Here is a 16,834-nt window from a genome sequence, read left to right on the forward strand (position 1 = left end):
ATTTAGTATTTCACTGAACAGCCTAATTTTGGACAACACACTGTAAAATTTAAAACTGCTGGACAGACCAAGTAAACTTGAACACGTACTCCTACATCTGAGCAAGCTGGATAACAGAATGGTCTAATAATAATTTGGAACAAATTGGAGCAAGGTAGATAAGGAAGGAAAAGCTTCCCTGATTAATCACTACTAAGCAGAGAGGACTTAATGATAACACAGTACATTGCTTGTTTTCTAACCCATTTTTTGTCCATGGCTTTATGCTAGAAGACTTTATGCAAGTCAGTTATTGGCACTGTGAACATAGCAGCAGAAAGTTGTGCCGTTTCCACACAATGCCACACATTTGTGATGTGGGATTTTACTCTTCGCTTACTAGAGAATAAATAACAAGGTATTTCATTTTTAGGCTGTATTGTAGGTTTCCCATGTGGAGGTGAAAGCTTTGATCTGCAAAACATGTATCAATTAGTCTACTTTCAGAGATGAAATATGATAATTTTGGGGTATAGCACAAAGTGCTCAGTGTGCAGTCTGAACTTTCATTTTATCACTTTGCAAAAATGGTGTCATTAAAAGTTTGAAGAGAAAAGAAATTAACACTGTAAGAGCCTTTGTTTACAAAATGCTCTGAAGACCTTAAATGACAGTAGGAAGAAAGGAAAGAACTGGCCCTTTTCCTTTTTTTTTTTTAATGCAGCTGGCTTTTACACAAATATCCTGGCTGTTAGCTTCAATTTAATTGAAAGCTATAATGTTAACCCAAATTAAATAGGTGCATATATAAGTATATGTGGAAGGATTTTTTAAATGTTGTAAAGTTTTTTTTTAATTTCATTATTTAATGTAGACTTGAACACCTCCAATGGAGATATTCCCACCAAATCTAACGTGCTACAGATCTGCCCAGGTTTCTGACACGTGAGACTCTCCCAGTTCCTTCCAACTTCCACTGGTACTGGAGATGTGCCCACTAACATCCTGATTTTACTCAGAACACTGCTTGGATGTTTCTTCACTTTGTCGGATTATATTCTTTGTCCTGCGGAAGGGCCCGATATCCCAACTTTTATAAATGACTTATCAAGATTGCCCCTAGAATATCGGAGTGTACCTTGGTAGTGTGGTTGAACAGAGAGAGCTATTTTCCCTGTAAGTGGCATTAGGAGGCACTGCACTGCAGCCTTCCTATTTTGATGAACTGAAGCTAGGTGATAATTTTTTTTTAAATCCTGTTTTAATAGAATACATTTTGGATTAGCACAAATTTCTTTCTCTTTATGGCATTTGCATGCTGTTGCACATAGTTATTTTTTAAATTTATTTCTCTGTCATATCCCAACAAGTTTACATTGGTATTGTGTGTTGCCTATAGCAGATAATGTAAACAGGTTCAGAGATTGTCTTCAGTTCTGTGTTTTTGTAGCTATGAATTAGTCACGAGGGAGTAGCTAGAGTACCGCATTAAACCAACAAGCTTTTTTCCCCTGAGACAATAGGAATCACTTTGCATACATACCCACCTACTGTGCTAATGGAGGCTGTTATTTTGGAATCGGTTTCTTAAAACCACATAGCCAGACTGACTGCACTTTCCACTCCTCAGTACATTTCCCCCACCAGAGGCATATATCATTCAGAGATTGCTAAGAATTCAGTAACAAAAACAAGCAATGCTATGTTTTTCTAGTGTATTTTCTATCCAACATAATCAACTATATTCTTTTTTATTAACTGAAAAATTGGAGAGTTAATATTTGATGGAAAAGGTCCAAACAGAGTATTTCATTTTGAATCCTATTTCATACAGGAAAGATTATTTCCAAATGTGGCCAAACTGCTTGCCTATTAGATGCTTGGCAACCCTGTTCTGTGCATAAGAGCAATACAGAACTTTAAATTAAGCAGGCTTTTACTAAAGCAGTTGTTCTCAGAGTTATACCATTCGCACATTTGCATTTCTGAGAGGCAGCTAATCACCTGCAATCTGAATATTGTAAAGGCTTTTAAAATGACTTTGTCACTAGCTAGCTAACATGCATTATAATTTCATTATGCCATTTCAATAAATTTTCAAGTATTTATTGAGTATGTATTTTTTTAACATCATGGATTTGCTTTAGTGTGCTTCAGGAAGATTAAAATTTAAACACCCAGCTAGTTTTTTACTAGCTGTGATACAAGATGTCTTCATGAAAAAACACTTCTCTCTCTTCAAGACAAAAAGCAGTAAATAATTCTCTCTTTCCTAGTAAATGGAATTTAGGTTAGTTACATCAGCTAATGACTAAAAATCACTGTATTAAGGATACAGTGTAGTGTCAGAACCTTTTCAGTGTTACGTGGTTACTCTTCCTATGAGATAGGATAAAATTCTGTTGAAGGATCTAAGACATTTAGGAACGCAAGCGTCCATGAAAAACAGTGAATTTATGATTCACCAGTTAACTTTTTAAATAGTCTAGCTTTTGTCTGTTTCTGGAAGTTTTAATTTATCAAAAGCAGATTCCTTATATCTTCAGACTTCTACTGATGATTTTAGTGAGTATCTTCTAATGGCACAAAAGCAAAATGGGATAAAACCCAGAAAACTTTTTCCTCTTGAAAATGATAAAAAAAAGTGTATTTCTTAAAAAAAAAATGTGATGTGTTTTGCAGAAAACCTGCATATATTATTTTCTTTCATGTGGGAATGCAAAATGGGGGTAGAGAGCTATCTGTTACCTTCACCTACTGTATTTGTTCTACCAATGCGAGTTGGTAATAATTTATTTAAATAAAGCATTTTAAAATAATTAAAATACTAAAGAGATTAAATAACTTTCCCATGACTTTTGTGCTCCTCTTCCAGTTCTCAAGAAGATATATTTTATTAAAATCTACCAGTGTAAATTTTAGGAGGATTTACACCTTGAGATTTTTCCCATCTGTTTTTTAAAGCGCATCAACAGCCAACACCAGGGAAATAGCTTTACAAATTATTACCTCCAGACTCTGAGAAACTTGTTTTGAAAACTCACACATCCTGTACGGACATCACTGTGCTCACTGCACCATTCCAGGATGTGATTTAAATTCTCTACATTTTTCTAGGCTACAGTTTTAAAATACATTGTTTTACCACCTGCACAACCCTGTAAAAAGCCCTGGGTTTTTGAAACAAGAAACCTGAATGTAGCCTGGATTAGGAGTGGGTACAATAGGAGACCCTTAACTCCTGCTGCGGCGCCAGTGGGGAGAAGATGTGTGCTGTTCCACTTAACCTGCTGCCACCGGCACGGAGTGGAGAGGACAAATGCTACCCCCAGATGCCCGCGTTACCAGGCTGCTGGCTCGTTTCCCTGAACTCTCTTCATCATCTTCTTTTGTATTCAGAGAAGAAACGCTGTCCTGACAGGACATAACTGGAGACAAATTCTTTTGATGCAGTGACAAAATATTCTTTCATACCTAAAAGATTAACTTGGCTGCCACTAGTTACTATTCTCTGTTTTGAAGGATTTGGGACTTGTAGTTTGACACCATCAAAACTTAATTCCCAAGATTTTTTAATCAAAGTTCAATTTAAAGCCTTTTATCAAATAGTTCACAGTCAGGAAGCATATGGACACATCACTGAGCCCCTTGGTGCATAGGCAAGAGCCAGCTTGTTGGGACAGCAAGATTTGTCGAGCAAAGGAACCATCAGTCGCTGCACATCCAACATGTATTGTACGCCGGTAGTCTGGGATGCCTAAGACTGGAAGGGCAAAGAAAAGAAACCCAAGGTGTCTTGTGTCATCGAAGAGGACAGAGCCTTCCCCTAGAACATGAGTGAGGTCAAGCGGAGGGTTCCCAACTCTCTCTATTGACTGTGCAGCGAGTTTAGGGTAGGTGAGGTCCTAACTCGGGAACACTGCTCTTTGTTCAAGCTCAGGTGGGATGAATGTACATATATCTGCCTGTGAGTGTTTTGACATTAACCCCAGCAGCAGAAGCCAAGATGTAGCAATACCTAAAATTATTGTGGCTCTGCCTTCTATACACAGAAATCTAAATTAATCATTAACTGGATTATTTAATAATACAATAATTTACTCTGTGTAAGTATTTACAGACCAGTGAGTATTGGGTATGTGTAAATCCTCATACATGGGAGGAGAGGATAGACTGGAGAGGAGACTCATAGCAATGCAACTTTACCTTTACAGTCCTTCATATACCTATTTAGGTCCAAGTTTTATACTTCGTTAAGGAGCAATCAGCCTCTGGAGGGTATCATAAAAAGTGTAATGCAAGCCTGAAAAATCTGCCCTTTAGAGAGTTGTAGTGACTCATACAAACCTAGTTTCAAGATGATTTAGCAAAAATCTGGGCATCTCTATGTCTGTGTAAGGGTTTGTTTATATATGGCCCATGTATACCATAGACCTTTGCTTTCAAAGTGTGCTTGTGGAAGGAGAAGACACTTTCAGGACCACTGTCTGGATCCATCCCGGTTACTGTCATATGTTATTTGTTAGCCCATCAGAGGCATCTAAGTTAAGGACTGTCTGCGCATGCTGCACTGCCTCTAAATCCAGTGCTTCATTTTGTTTTATTTTAATTTAACACTTACTTTGCAGTAACACCTATGAGTCAGGTAAGTGATGGTCTCAATGCGAAATCAGTGTGGTTGTTCAGCTACAGAACAAGTGTGCCTTTAATACCTGTGGCAAATTTTTATTGGGAAAAGATGAGGATTCCTCTGAGCAGTCAGTGAAATACAGTACGCCAGGAAACTGCTGCTTTTATTTCCTTTCTTCCTCTTAGGAAACCTATTCACACCCAGCCTAAAAGAATAAGTATCATTCAGTATGTATGGTTCAGTGAAACACGACATGGACAGGTGTTGCTATAAGCAGTTTACTACAAGTACTGGGCACAGCTGGGGTTTTCATGGGGTATTAACACTGGCTTCTTTTTTTTCAGGAGGTAGACAAGATGATTGCTCTATATGATCTAGTTTTTCAATAGTCTTGAGAAAAACAGTGCTGCAAGGTTGCTTTTCTTTGCTGCTTCTATCCACATATAGCAAACTGTTCGAATGTCTTGTAGCTGATATTTAGGGAGGCTACATGTGGTCAGGATGAGATGCTCACTGGTTGGAGCATAAGGAACATACTGGAATTCTTTTTTCCCACTTTACACCAGAAAACTGCAACAAAGAAATGTTCTCATGCTGGTAACTCATGGTCCAAAGGCCACAACCCATGTCTGAGTTCAGCCACAGGCTGAGACTTCCAGACTTCAAATCAGGGTGGCAGGGGGGGTTCATCTCACCTCATTTTAGATACCTGATGTTAGAGATCTCACCTACGCTAGTCACCTAGTCTTCCTCTGTGGCCAAGAAAAGAAAGGCACTTGTGGTAGGATGTTCACACCTGGAGAAGTGAAATAAACTACTCACTGATTTCTGCCTCTCCTCAGAGTCCAGAAAAATAGGTTAGACATTGCAGCTCTTCACTAGATGACGAGGTGATATGAGTCCCATCTGAAACTGTGCCTCAGTTTCCCATTTGCACAGGAGGATGAACAGCTGCCTGCCTCTCAAGGATGCTATGTAATATAAAAGAACTTTGAGGCAAAAGCTACATAATTCTTAGATTGAAATTTGGGGTTTGAGTTCTGTTTCTAATGATCTTTTGTTATGAAAAGCACTTCCCAAATTAGGAAGGAATCTCCCAGTATGGTTATGAGTCTGTAAACCTGTATGACAGGATTTTTTCTTTCAAGGTTTGTGTCCAGTAGCCTTTTAATTTTTACTTTACAGAAAGGTTTTGTATTGCCTAATATGCAGAGCTGAAATTAATAGTGACTTCTGAAAGATTCTCTTCACTAGTACTTACTGGTTTGCTAGTAAAACATGAGTTAAAAGCTGAGAGCTGTTGTTTAATAACACAGTAGCTTTCATAACATGTTCAATGCCCAGTAAAGGCAGAGACCAAGAAGTCTGTCAGGTTCCTAATCCAGTCAAGCATTTTTCTTTTAAGTTTTCCAGACTTATATATGCACATGCATGCATACACTTCCATCTGCATGTATCCTTTTCTAGCTGTATAACTAGGTAAAAGGTTGTAAATATATATATACTTCGTGAATGTTAGATTTGTTATTTATGTAAACATTTATAATAAGAGAGCTATCAGACTGGGGATCCATTAGACCAGAAGCTGTTCAAAATGTACAGTGAGTAATATGGGTGATTGACTGCCATTGAAGTTATATCACAGTAGGAAAAATGTATGTAGATGAATAAGTTCATCTTAATGGAGTATTTTCCTGTTTTGAAGATGATATTGTTCCTCCCTTATTATACTGACTTCCTACATATTATACTTCTGTGGTAAGCATCAAAAGTACCCCAAAAAGTTTGCAACTGGAAAATTACCCAGCTTTTCCCCAGCTGACATCTGACCATGAGGACATAAATCAAAAAGTTGCATCCATTAAATTTATTGGCTTAGATTACATACTGACAAAGACTGGAGTGTAAGAGCCAAAGCTTGCTCTGAAGCCCGTGCTCTACCCTGTTTGACCTCCCATGACTTGCTTCAGGTCCTGAAGAATGCATACGTGGGTACCATCAGCAAAGGTGCCTCCCCAGCCCTCCTAGCTTTACTGCTTACACTAGTTTTCTGAGGCTTAAACTGAGTTCATTAATCCAAACAGTAGATTGATGGGATCTCCATAATCCTCGAGTTCTTAAGCAATAAAGAATTCCTTGTGCTGGGATATGAAAAATCTCAGACTGCTCGTGCCTCCACTGAGTCATTTCTTAAATGCCCATTTTTTATGGTTGGCTTCACGTAGCAAGAACTTAAAAGGTACCTTGGCTGAGGACTGATGAAATGAGTTAGTGGCATTAAGCAGCAACTCAATAACTAAGTAACAACACTTTAAAAGGCACAGAAGCAAAATTCATATCGGTCATTGGGTGCTTGGGAGTGCTCTAAATGTTCCTCTGTTATAAAGTGTTTAGTATGTTATGACTGACGTGCTCTGTTTGAAATTGCAGGTTTATGCAACTCAGCCGACAGCTGGATGATTGTTCCCAATATCAAACAAAACCACTACACAGTGCACGGGTTACAGAGCGGCACTAAGTACATCTTCGTTGTTAAGGCCATTAATCAGGCAGGCAGCAGAAGCAGCGAGCCCGGCAAGCTCAAGACAAACAGTGAGTAACATGAGATCCAGCACGCACGCATTCTTCTCCTTTCTTGTCTTCCTTTTTAGGTTTGATCTTTGGAAGATACAAGAGCACAGAGCAGTTTAACTTGTTTGAAGTGCTCCCCACAAGGAAAGCTGCTTATTTAACTCAATTCAAGATTGCCAGAGTCTTCAGCAGTGCAGAAATTTTTTTTTTTTTTTTGAGAGAGAGATACATCTGTAGTTTGGTCACTGGAAATATCATTTAGGAACAGAGCCTTCACATGTGAAATGACTGAAAATACTCTTTTGTGGTTTTGTTTTAATGTCCTCTCTATTCTTTTTCCTCTACAAAGCAAAAACTTTTCTTATGTTTGCAATGAAACATTTTATTTTTGTATAGTGTTCGTAAGATAATTGCTAGTTTAATTTTATCCTCCGAAATGATCTCTTTCTTAGGACACTGGAAACCTTCTTAGCTCCACCCCCCTCAGGTTTTTATGGAGTTCAACAAGGTGGTAGAGTAGTCAGAGATCCCACTTCAAAAAAACAATGGTTACACAAATTATTAGCAGATGTAGTATAGCAATTTTAAGACTGGTTTTCAGCCTTTTTCTTCCTGTGTCCCAGCCAATCCCTCAGTCATGTAGTCATCACGGGCAGCTCTGAGTGCTGGGAAGGGAACACTGGGATTTGTGCAGCCTCTGAAATCTCCTTGTTGTAGGGGAGGGTGCTCGAAGAGGGGAGATACTGAATGTTGCAAGAAGGAGGCTGCAGGGAATGGCATGTACACCCTTCTGATTTTCTCCTTTCTGCTAGTAACCTGGCTTGCACTTCTGTGTAAAAGCTGCTCATACAAACCCCACATCTGCTACCAAAAATCTGCGTATTGTTAAACCTGGTAACCTACAAGCAAATGCGTAACAAGAGGACCCATCTGGAAATGACACTCTTTCATCCTTTTGTCTCTTTGTGACCCCGTGTGGCACAAAAGCAATCTCTCGGGTGACTGTGAGAAATGATGTGACCGGATACAATTCAGTACAGAGAAAGACATCCTTCAGATACCGCTTCAGCAACACAAAGGCTACTAACCAGTTAGAGAGGCAGGCCGTAGGTATTTTACTGCTACCAAGTGGTAAGAAAAAGCAGGTAAAACGTGCCCCCAAATACTTTCCAATGGCATTATTTTATACTTGGTCATAATACATAACTAAATACACATTGCAAAAGTAGATAACTGAACAATTTACATCTTATTTGAAGTACACGCGTCAGTGCCTCGCACAGACCTCCTGAGAGTGCTCATTTCTGTTTTCTGTGCATGTCATCAAATCTTCTGCTTACATTTTTTTCCCCTGGATATGAAAGACAGTAAGAAGGGAAAAGGGCTTTGCTGGACCACTTGTGGAGTCATACTTTCCTAGTTGTCTCTTGGTGGAGGTAAATGATCATTCTGCTTTTTGACACAATGAGCAAGCCTGTCAGAATTGTGACGGGCTTTATATATCTACAGGGTTCGGTTTAACAAAAAGCTTCCTGTTATTGTCTACAAACCTTGTGCTACAGCTGAAGATACTTGCCAAGAGCAACAGCCTCAGAAATGTTTTTACACCATATTATTTGGACCAAGTTACAGTTAACTTCCTTCTTTTTAATGCACAGTATCCAGCACCACATGGGCTTCCTTCCAAAGCGATCCTGAATTGTTGACTGTGCTTGTTATAAATAAAGCTGTGAGTGAACAAACAGACAAGGCTAGTGCTTCTTCTTATTTTCAAACTCATGTTGCGGGATTTGAAATCATACTTTTTGTAGTAACAATGAAGATGTTATTACGGAGATTTGTCTCTAGAGAATTAATAGAACGCAATTTATTCTAAATCTAATATGCTGTGAAAAAAGCAACCCTCAGACCTTTATTAGCATGTATATTGGTTTCAATTACATGCAAGAATTAGAGTATTCAGGTTACCTCTAGGTCAGAGATAATGGGCGTGATGATTATGCAGGGCTCTTTTCAGGGATTATCGACACGGGGAAGTTAGTGCACAATGAGATTGACAGTAAACTGACAATGCAAACTAGCTATTGCAGGGAGCAGAATAGGTTCGTTTATCTCAAGAATGCTTCAGAGGAGGAGATTAATATGGTTATGTAATCTTGAGGGCTTCTTAGAGTCTCGCTAATCCGCTCTCCTTTTCAAAATCAAAGCCAAACCATCCTTCTGCCATCTTTGTCTCTGCATCTCTAGGTCAGCCATTTAAACTGGACCCCAAATCTGCTCATAGAAAATTGAAAGTGTCTCATGATAACTTGACAGTGGAACGTGATGAAACATCCTCCAAAAAGAGTCACACGCCAGAGAGATTCACAAGCCAAGGGAGCTACGGAGTAGCTGGCAACGTATTCATTGACAGCGGGCGGCATTACTGGGAAGTGGTTATAAGCGGGAGTACGTGGTATGTATATAAAAATATATGTGAAAAGAATCACTAGTTCACACCGTGCAGGTCCTGGCACAGTTTCTGTGATAGAGATCAGTAACAGAGGCATGGGGAACAGTACTAGAGCAGGACAAGCATATACTTTCACATAGTTTGTCAGACTATTTTCCCAGTCTCCAGCACTTCTGGACTCTGGAACTAAATCTGCCAGATAGAGCATCTTTATATTTAGTGGCCTTCACAGGAGTTTTACTCGATGGCTGAGGATGGTTGTTTTTTGAACCCACATACAGTACATTTTAAGATTTTAGTGAATTGGAGAGCTCAGAAAGTTTCCTCTTGTTTATACAACAGAGCGAATTTTGTAAGTGTGATCATTTCTTTACTAAACTTGAAAGATCTTAGCATCCTTCAGTAAGAAAAAAAAAGAAAATACGAGGGCAATTTGGTGATCTAGTTTCACAGGGGTGGAGGTCAGATTTGCTTCTGGGGAGGGGGCACAGAGCAGCAGAGCTGTAGGGCTGTGCCCCAGGGTATGAAGCAAGGGGCTGGAAATGGAGGAGTGCATTCCTCCACTCCTGAATGATCCTCTGTGTCATACAGGGGTGGATTTCAGGGGCCCTTTAGTCAGTGGAAGAGATGTCATCCTTTGGGATTCAAAGGCAGCAATCATGATGGAGGTTAATGGAGTGGGAAAGTCGGTAAGGTCTTCAGATATGCCCACTGTCTCAGACAAGAAAAATGCTGTTTGCCTGTGCCAACGCCGAGGAATGGAAATAGAGTAACTTATGGCACATTAATCTCTGTTGGTTGAAAGCCCAACAAATACTGCAGTGTCTCTAGAACGTGAGGAACTTTTACATTTCTGTTATATATGAGAAATCAGGTATTTGCCCTCGGTGTCCATTAATGAGAACATTTTCACAATCCCTTTACCCTGCACATCTTGCCATAAATTATGGTTTGCAGAGCAAATGTCTTCACCTCCAATTGCTTCACTTGGCCCAAAACCCAGTCTCAAAAATGCTCATTTGAATCTAAAAACCACACCAACATCTGGCAAAATATATTTGGAAATGGCAAAAATGTTTTTTTTTAATGTGTCCTTGGATGTTTACTCTTGCATTCCTTCTTCTGGGCCATATATTAAAGGAGCAAGGAGAGATCAGATTAGTTGACAGATAGCAGTGTATTTTAAAATCAATGAATTCCTCTGTATTCATCAGTTCGGAAGTGGAAATTTGAGGCCCAGTGATTTAAACTCTGAGTTGCTGAGTACTCACCAATCTTCCTTTTGAATACCAGAGGCGAGTGCTCCAAAAAATTACCATAGCAGCCAAACTACAAACAATACAAGGGACAAGAAAGTTTCCCTGACCTTTCAGACCCAAAAGTGAGATGGAGAAAAACATTAATTAAGCCTGTGCAGATATTGCGGTGAAATGTCACTTAATTAGGACTTAACCAGCAGAAGTAAGAGGCTGGGCCATTCCAGTGAGTCCTCTGGGCTAACATTTGACTTCACTGGGAGACAAACATGGCAGGAAGCATTTGTTTCCTTGAGTCGTTTTTCGTTTTGCAGGTATGCCATTGGTATTTCCTACAAGTCAGCACCGAAGCATGAGTGGATCGGGAAGAATTCTGCCTCCTGGGTGCTTTGCCGCTGCAATAACATGTGGGTGGTGCGGCACAACAGCAAAGAAATCCCCATCGAGCCTGCGCCTCACCTCCGGCGGGTCGGGATTTTGCTGGACTACGACAACGGTTCCCTTGCTTTTTACGATGCTTTGAACTCCCTACACCTTTACACTTTTGACATTACATTTGGGCAGCCGGTGTGCCCCACGTTCACTGTGTGGAATAAGTGTTTGACCATTATAACTGGCTTGCCTATCCCTGACCACCTAGACTCCTCCGAGCAGCTCGCATGACTGCTAAAAGCCAAAAGGTAGGACGACAAATCTTCCCAGGGTGGCCAGGCGGCTGCCCACAGGAGCTTGCCCAGAGCTGGTGGACCGCGTGGCATCCCGGCTGTCGCTGCCAAATCCAGCCAGAACTGAAAAGGGGAGAATATCTCCTTTACTGTGTACTTTGTACGGAAGGACGAGAAGTGGCTTTAATAATACCTTTGAACTTTCATTTGCAGTTGGTTTTGTTTGGTTGGTTTTGTATTTAGTCTCTTACAGGAAGATTTATAAATTATTTATAAAAAAAAAAAAAAGAGCGAGAAGAGAAAGCCTGGTTTGGACACCTGGAAAATGACTTATTTGTTTTGCACATTAATGGTCCTATTAATTAAACTTTCATCAGCCCTTTACATCATTTTATTTTACAGTGGATAAAAGCAGGAAATTGGAAGGATGAAAACTGTGCAGTGGACAAGTCAGTATACTGCAGGTTTTACTCGTGCCAATAGTAGCGCGCTCATTACTAGTCTTACTGAGTGCAAGATCTCCTAATCTCTCCTTTGCCCATGGGAGTGTGCAGACCAAAAAGAACAAAAATGAACAAGTGAGGGAGTGGAGCTAGCCAACACAGCAAAAGAAGAAAGTTTAATTTACTTCTCTTCGCAGGGCAGTGCTCTCTGTGTTCATAAAAAACATGTGGAATATCTCCTAGAAATGTGAGTGGATAAATCACCTGGTGATTTATTTTATTGATGGCAACATTCCCATCTACCAGTGCTTCGCTTTCGTCTTTGGGAAACATTGTAGAATCACTGAGGATGTGAAAGACTGATACCATCTCTGAGAATCAGCAACGCTGGAGGAGAGCAGCCAATCCAAGGTCTGACTGTAGACTAATTTGATAAAGCACGGCATCCTTTAAGGATTGATTGTAATGGAAGATGTCACGGTTCTGATGGTAGACATGTGAATGCTTATTGCTCATTTTACAAGGTTCAACACAGCAAGCCCAGCCACCAACTCCAAAGTGAGACATGTGCCACTTTACCATTGATTTTAAATTAAATACAAATGTTCCATTGTCATACACTATGTAGTCTCTATAACAAAGCAAGGAAATCTGTTTTACATGTGCTGTATGGAGAAACACTGCAGCTGGAGTTTGCTCCTAGTTATCATTGTCCTGGGTTGTTTGGGAAAGCACAGTTCTCTTTGTGAATGAGGAGTAAATAGCAAGTTTTCAGCAGCAGTAGGAATCTGCATGGCCCGGCCCTACATTCATCCTGGTGTTGGTAGATGAACTTCAGTGAAGGCAATAGAGGTTGTACCTACTTTATCTCAAAGCTGAATCAGGTGCATTTTTTTCTCTTTTCCTTCTCCAGAATAGAAGCCCTTTGCAATTAATACAATGCTTATGTATAAATGATCATTTTGGGAGATGCTTGAGGCATATGACAACGTTAAAAGAATGGTTTTCCTACAGTGTTTTGTTTTTACTATGCAAGTGGTGAAAATCTGCCTGTGTAGAAAAAGGATAAATTGAATATCAGCTTTAAGAAAAGTTTTGCTCAGTAATTTATAACCATGCTTTAGGTGTCTTTTGAAAAGGATGCCTCAATGCACTTTGTTCACTAATGGATCCAAAATAAAATGGTCCCAGGCTCAGCTTCAGATTTTTTAAATACTGATTCTCCAGGTACAAAGCTGTACTACAGTTTGCCTTATGATGTAGAAAACTTATGAGCAAGATGAGGAATAGGTACATGCCTACTTGGTTTTTCCTTTTTTTCTAGAAAATAAATGCCTATCCACGTTCCTTTGATTTCCCTTTACATGCCTTTCTAACTGCTGAATTAAATGGAGAAAAGTCTGGCAGCACATTGCTGGTACCGTGGCTTTCAGCTGCGGCAGCATCCTGTGATTCACAGGTAGGAGCCACTGATCTTTCCAGAGTTGACATAAATAAGGGAAAATGTGTACATATAGCGAACTGCAGTGTTTATCACAGTGTCTTTAATAATCAACAAACGTATACCCTCAAAAACGAAAAAGTAAATAAATCCCCAAACATTAAATTTTATAATTGAGCACAGTGTTACTGATACAGTCTGATGTACATTGCCTAGATGATCTGGCCTGGGATGTTTGGGATGTAGCTGAGATGGCATGAAAATTATTATAATGAGACAACAGGAGATGACTGATGCAAAGCAGTGATAAAAAGATGCAGGGGGAAAGGAGTTTTAATCTAGGATTATTGCCAAGTTTCTGCCTAAAAGGAAAGGGTGTATTACCAAAGTACACGTAGCAAGGCTGTGTATCTTCTTTTCTGCCAGAAATACTAAATCTAGAAGCTGATTTCGGTAGTGGACAAACTGAAAACACTGTTCAGTGTTTGGCCATACAATGTTGTCAGAGATTGAGCTGGATGGAAGTAATACCATGAATTTGGAAAGATCCCAAATGATCTCACATATTTTCATTGTAAAGATAGACCATGAGTCTAAAGACAGATCATGGTTTTGGCCAATGGAAAAAGAATGGTCTGTTATCTACAGGCCTTGCTGTCTCGTTTTTATTTTAACACAGAATACTTCATTTGGAGCTAAGCCACATTTCTCCAGTGGACTATTAATTCAGTAAGTACTCTTTGTGCATATATGTTTGTGTATATATGTACACATATGTATGGGTACACACACACCAGTATATGCACAAATGTAGTGTGTAATTTGTGTATATGTATACAGGCATATATACACACACAAACTGACAGTAATTAGTCAGGTGGTCCTTTTTTGCTTGTTTCTTGAACAATTTCATATTCTGTATGACTATGAGGAAACAAGTTTGCTATGAATGGTGTTCTTCTGGACATTTTTTAATGAACAAAATCTGTTTATTTTACAATACTTGATTCAATGCCTGATTAATCAATAAAAACATCCATTTGAAAATATAGCTTCTGTGGTCTGTGGCATTTTGCATGGTCCATAGTAATCAATTGAAATCTGGGGGAATGGTAATCCTCGTGTAAAAATAAAACATGGTACTTTAATGTAGTGTGTAGTCTTAGATGAGGGTTTTTCCCTGATTTTTGAAAGTTTTGTGACTAGGAATGAGGTAGCATTGTATAATGCTGTGTTTAACAAAGGCAGATTTTTGAGGAATCGTCTGCTGAGATGCCAGCAACGAATATAGTAGATAAAGCCTGTGTTGGTATAATGATCGTGTCAAAGGTGTATTTAAAACCCAAGCTGGGATTCAGCAGAGTTAGAGCAAATGATAGCACAATCTGTTTAGAAGACAGTAGTATCAGCTCGGAGTAGTCGAAACTTGAGGTAGTGGAAGGGTAGGGGGGCTTTTTTCCTCTCTGAGGCCAGATAAGATTTTCCATGTGAGGCTCCCATGTGCTAATGCACGTCTAATGGGGAAAAAAATCGTTCAGGAATGGGCTGTATGTCATAAATTATTTAGTAGACTGTCTCTAGCCCACTGTAGTTTCCCGTTGTTGGCTTTCAAGAGAGCAACAAAGTTGCTTGATTTTCTGCCATGAGTTTATTCTTTGTTCTGGGTATCCCATTTCTCAATTGCTCAGCGAAGAGACCCCCACCGAGCAGTGGGTCCTCAGGGTAGGAAGCATAAAAATCCCTCGGGTGAAAAGCAGGAAATTTGCAAGTACAGGTGAAAACAAATGCACGTTCTTCGTTATACTAGCAATAGCAGGTCACTAAACAGCAGTGTGCATCATATGTTTTAATCCTGCGTCTTAATTGCAAAGACTGTATTCTTTCCGTGTTAGAAAACGCAACAGGACACTATTGACAGCACAGATTAAAGTGTCAGCTCTTTAACCAGTTCATTTTGAGATGGCCAGCATTTATAGCACTATGAAGAACTATTGGCTGTGGGAGATTTCATTAAACTATTATCTGACATTGAACACAGTATAAGTATTTCTGTCTTAATTATTCTGATAAAGCAGATGTCTACTAGTTCCAGATTCTGCTTTTAGTTACAGCAGCACAAATTTCAGATGAGCCCATGCACCAAAACAAAGTCAGAATTGCTAGTGGCTCTCATCTGTATCACCAAAACTGAGGCTATTCATTTTAATTGGAAACACTGCCTTCATTTCTGGTTTAGGCGTGAAGAAGTGTTGGACCCACACAGAAAGTACACACTGGGCCATCTCAGTAACTGGCCAGGGCACGCCTGGCCTGAAGACCATTGGTGGGACAGCTTTGGGAAGCCAGTGATAAACAAAAAACGGGCACAGGTGGCTTACGGAGTGACGTACTGGTAATTTTCTTGTAACGCCACCCGTAATGTCTTTTCACATACTGATCTTTCTAGTAGTGGAAGTGCGTACTAAGGTATAGGAATGTAGAATGCAGTATTTTCCCGTGTTATTGGGTTAGTTGCCCATTTAGAAATTAGCACAGTCTTCTGAACTTCAGCCTTAATTTTTGTCTTCTCCACATGGCAAAAAGCCCTGGTGACTCCAAGTGCTGATGGTGGGTGTTCTAGATTATGCTGAGCTATTTGTTTTTATTGCGCTTTCTGAAGTGAAAGAAACTCTCTTTACATTTTAACCTTTGATTTAGCACTTGATTTTGATATTAAAAAATTAAGAGACTAAAGAGCAGTGATGTTAACTGTGCTTCAATGTGGATGAGACTCTTGGTTTGGACTGGGAGGTTTAAGGCAACTGTGTACATAAATCTCTGTGCCAGGATGGATTGATTTGTCATTCATGTGGGAGTTGAACAGTACAGGTGCAAGCGTTTTCTTGTGAGGTAGGCTTTTGCCTGAACTCCACTCTTGGAGTGGAATGTTCTGTTTTCTTTAATTGTTTTTAATTGGTTTTCTGATTCCAGTGCAGACCATGTTAGTAAGACTGTAAGTAATATAATCTTTCATCATGTTACTTGTTTTAGCAAGCCCTACAGTGTCACGTGCCTCTGGCAGGTCGCTGAACACATCAGCTGCAACCATAACCTTTCCAACGTCACCTCCAATGTGTGGACTGATGTTTAAGCCGTTGACCAAGTATGTAACTTTCCCAGGTGGGATGCTGGGAGTAAGGAACTCTAGCACAAATGATACCAGTTAAAGGTGAGAGGCTCATATATTTCCCAAAGGTGATATAGGAAGGGTATGGGCTTGAATACCATCAGTGTCGAGGCAGTTCTGGTTTAGAAGCATGACAATCTATTAGGAAGGCACGAAGTCTTCTACTACAATGTGATCAACGGTGCCGTTATTACTGCTGCCCGAGAGAGGGACAGAGGTAGCAAAAGCGGG

General features: G+C 39.7%; 1 protein-coding gene across 6 annotated transcripts in view; it reads left to right on the forward strand.

Annotated features, from left to right (window-relative positions):
- Positions 1-16,597, forward strand: part of MID1 (midline 1) — a 157,199-nt gene extending 140,602 nt beyond the window's left edge. For 4 of the 6 annotated variants that reach the window (XM_052773989.1, XM_052773991.1, XM_052773990.1 and 1 more), the window contains exons 8-10: positions 7,040-7,201; positions 9,428-9,635; positions 11,203-14,484. In XM_052773989.1, the coding sequence (XP_052629949.1) occupies positions 7,040-7,201; positions 9,428-9,635; positions 11,203-11,551 (719 nt within the window). In that variant the 3' untranslated portion in view covers positions 11,552-14,484. Of the gene's footprint in view, positions 1-7,039; positions 7,202-9,427; positions 9,636-11,202; positions 14,485-15,673 lie in introns of those variants that run through there. The other 2 variants (XR_008233022.1, XR_008233023.1) reach the window with 2 other exon arrangements.
- Positions 16,598-16,834: the final 237 nt, after the last annotated feature.

This window comes from Harpia harpyja, chromosome 22, assembly GCF_026419915.1.
Source record: "Harpia harpyja isolate bHarHar1 chromosome 22, bHarHar1 primary haplotype, whole genome shotgun sequence".
In the NCBI taxonomy this organism is placed as follows: domain Eukaryota; kingdom Metazoa; phylum Chordata; class Aves; order Accipitriformes; family Accipitridae; genus Harpia; species Harpia harpyja.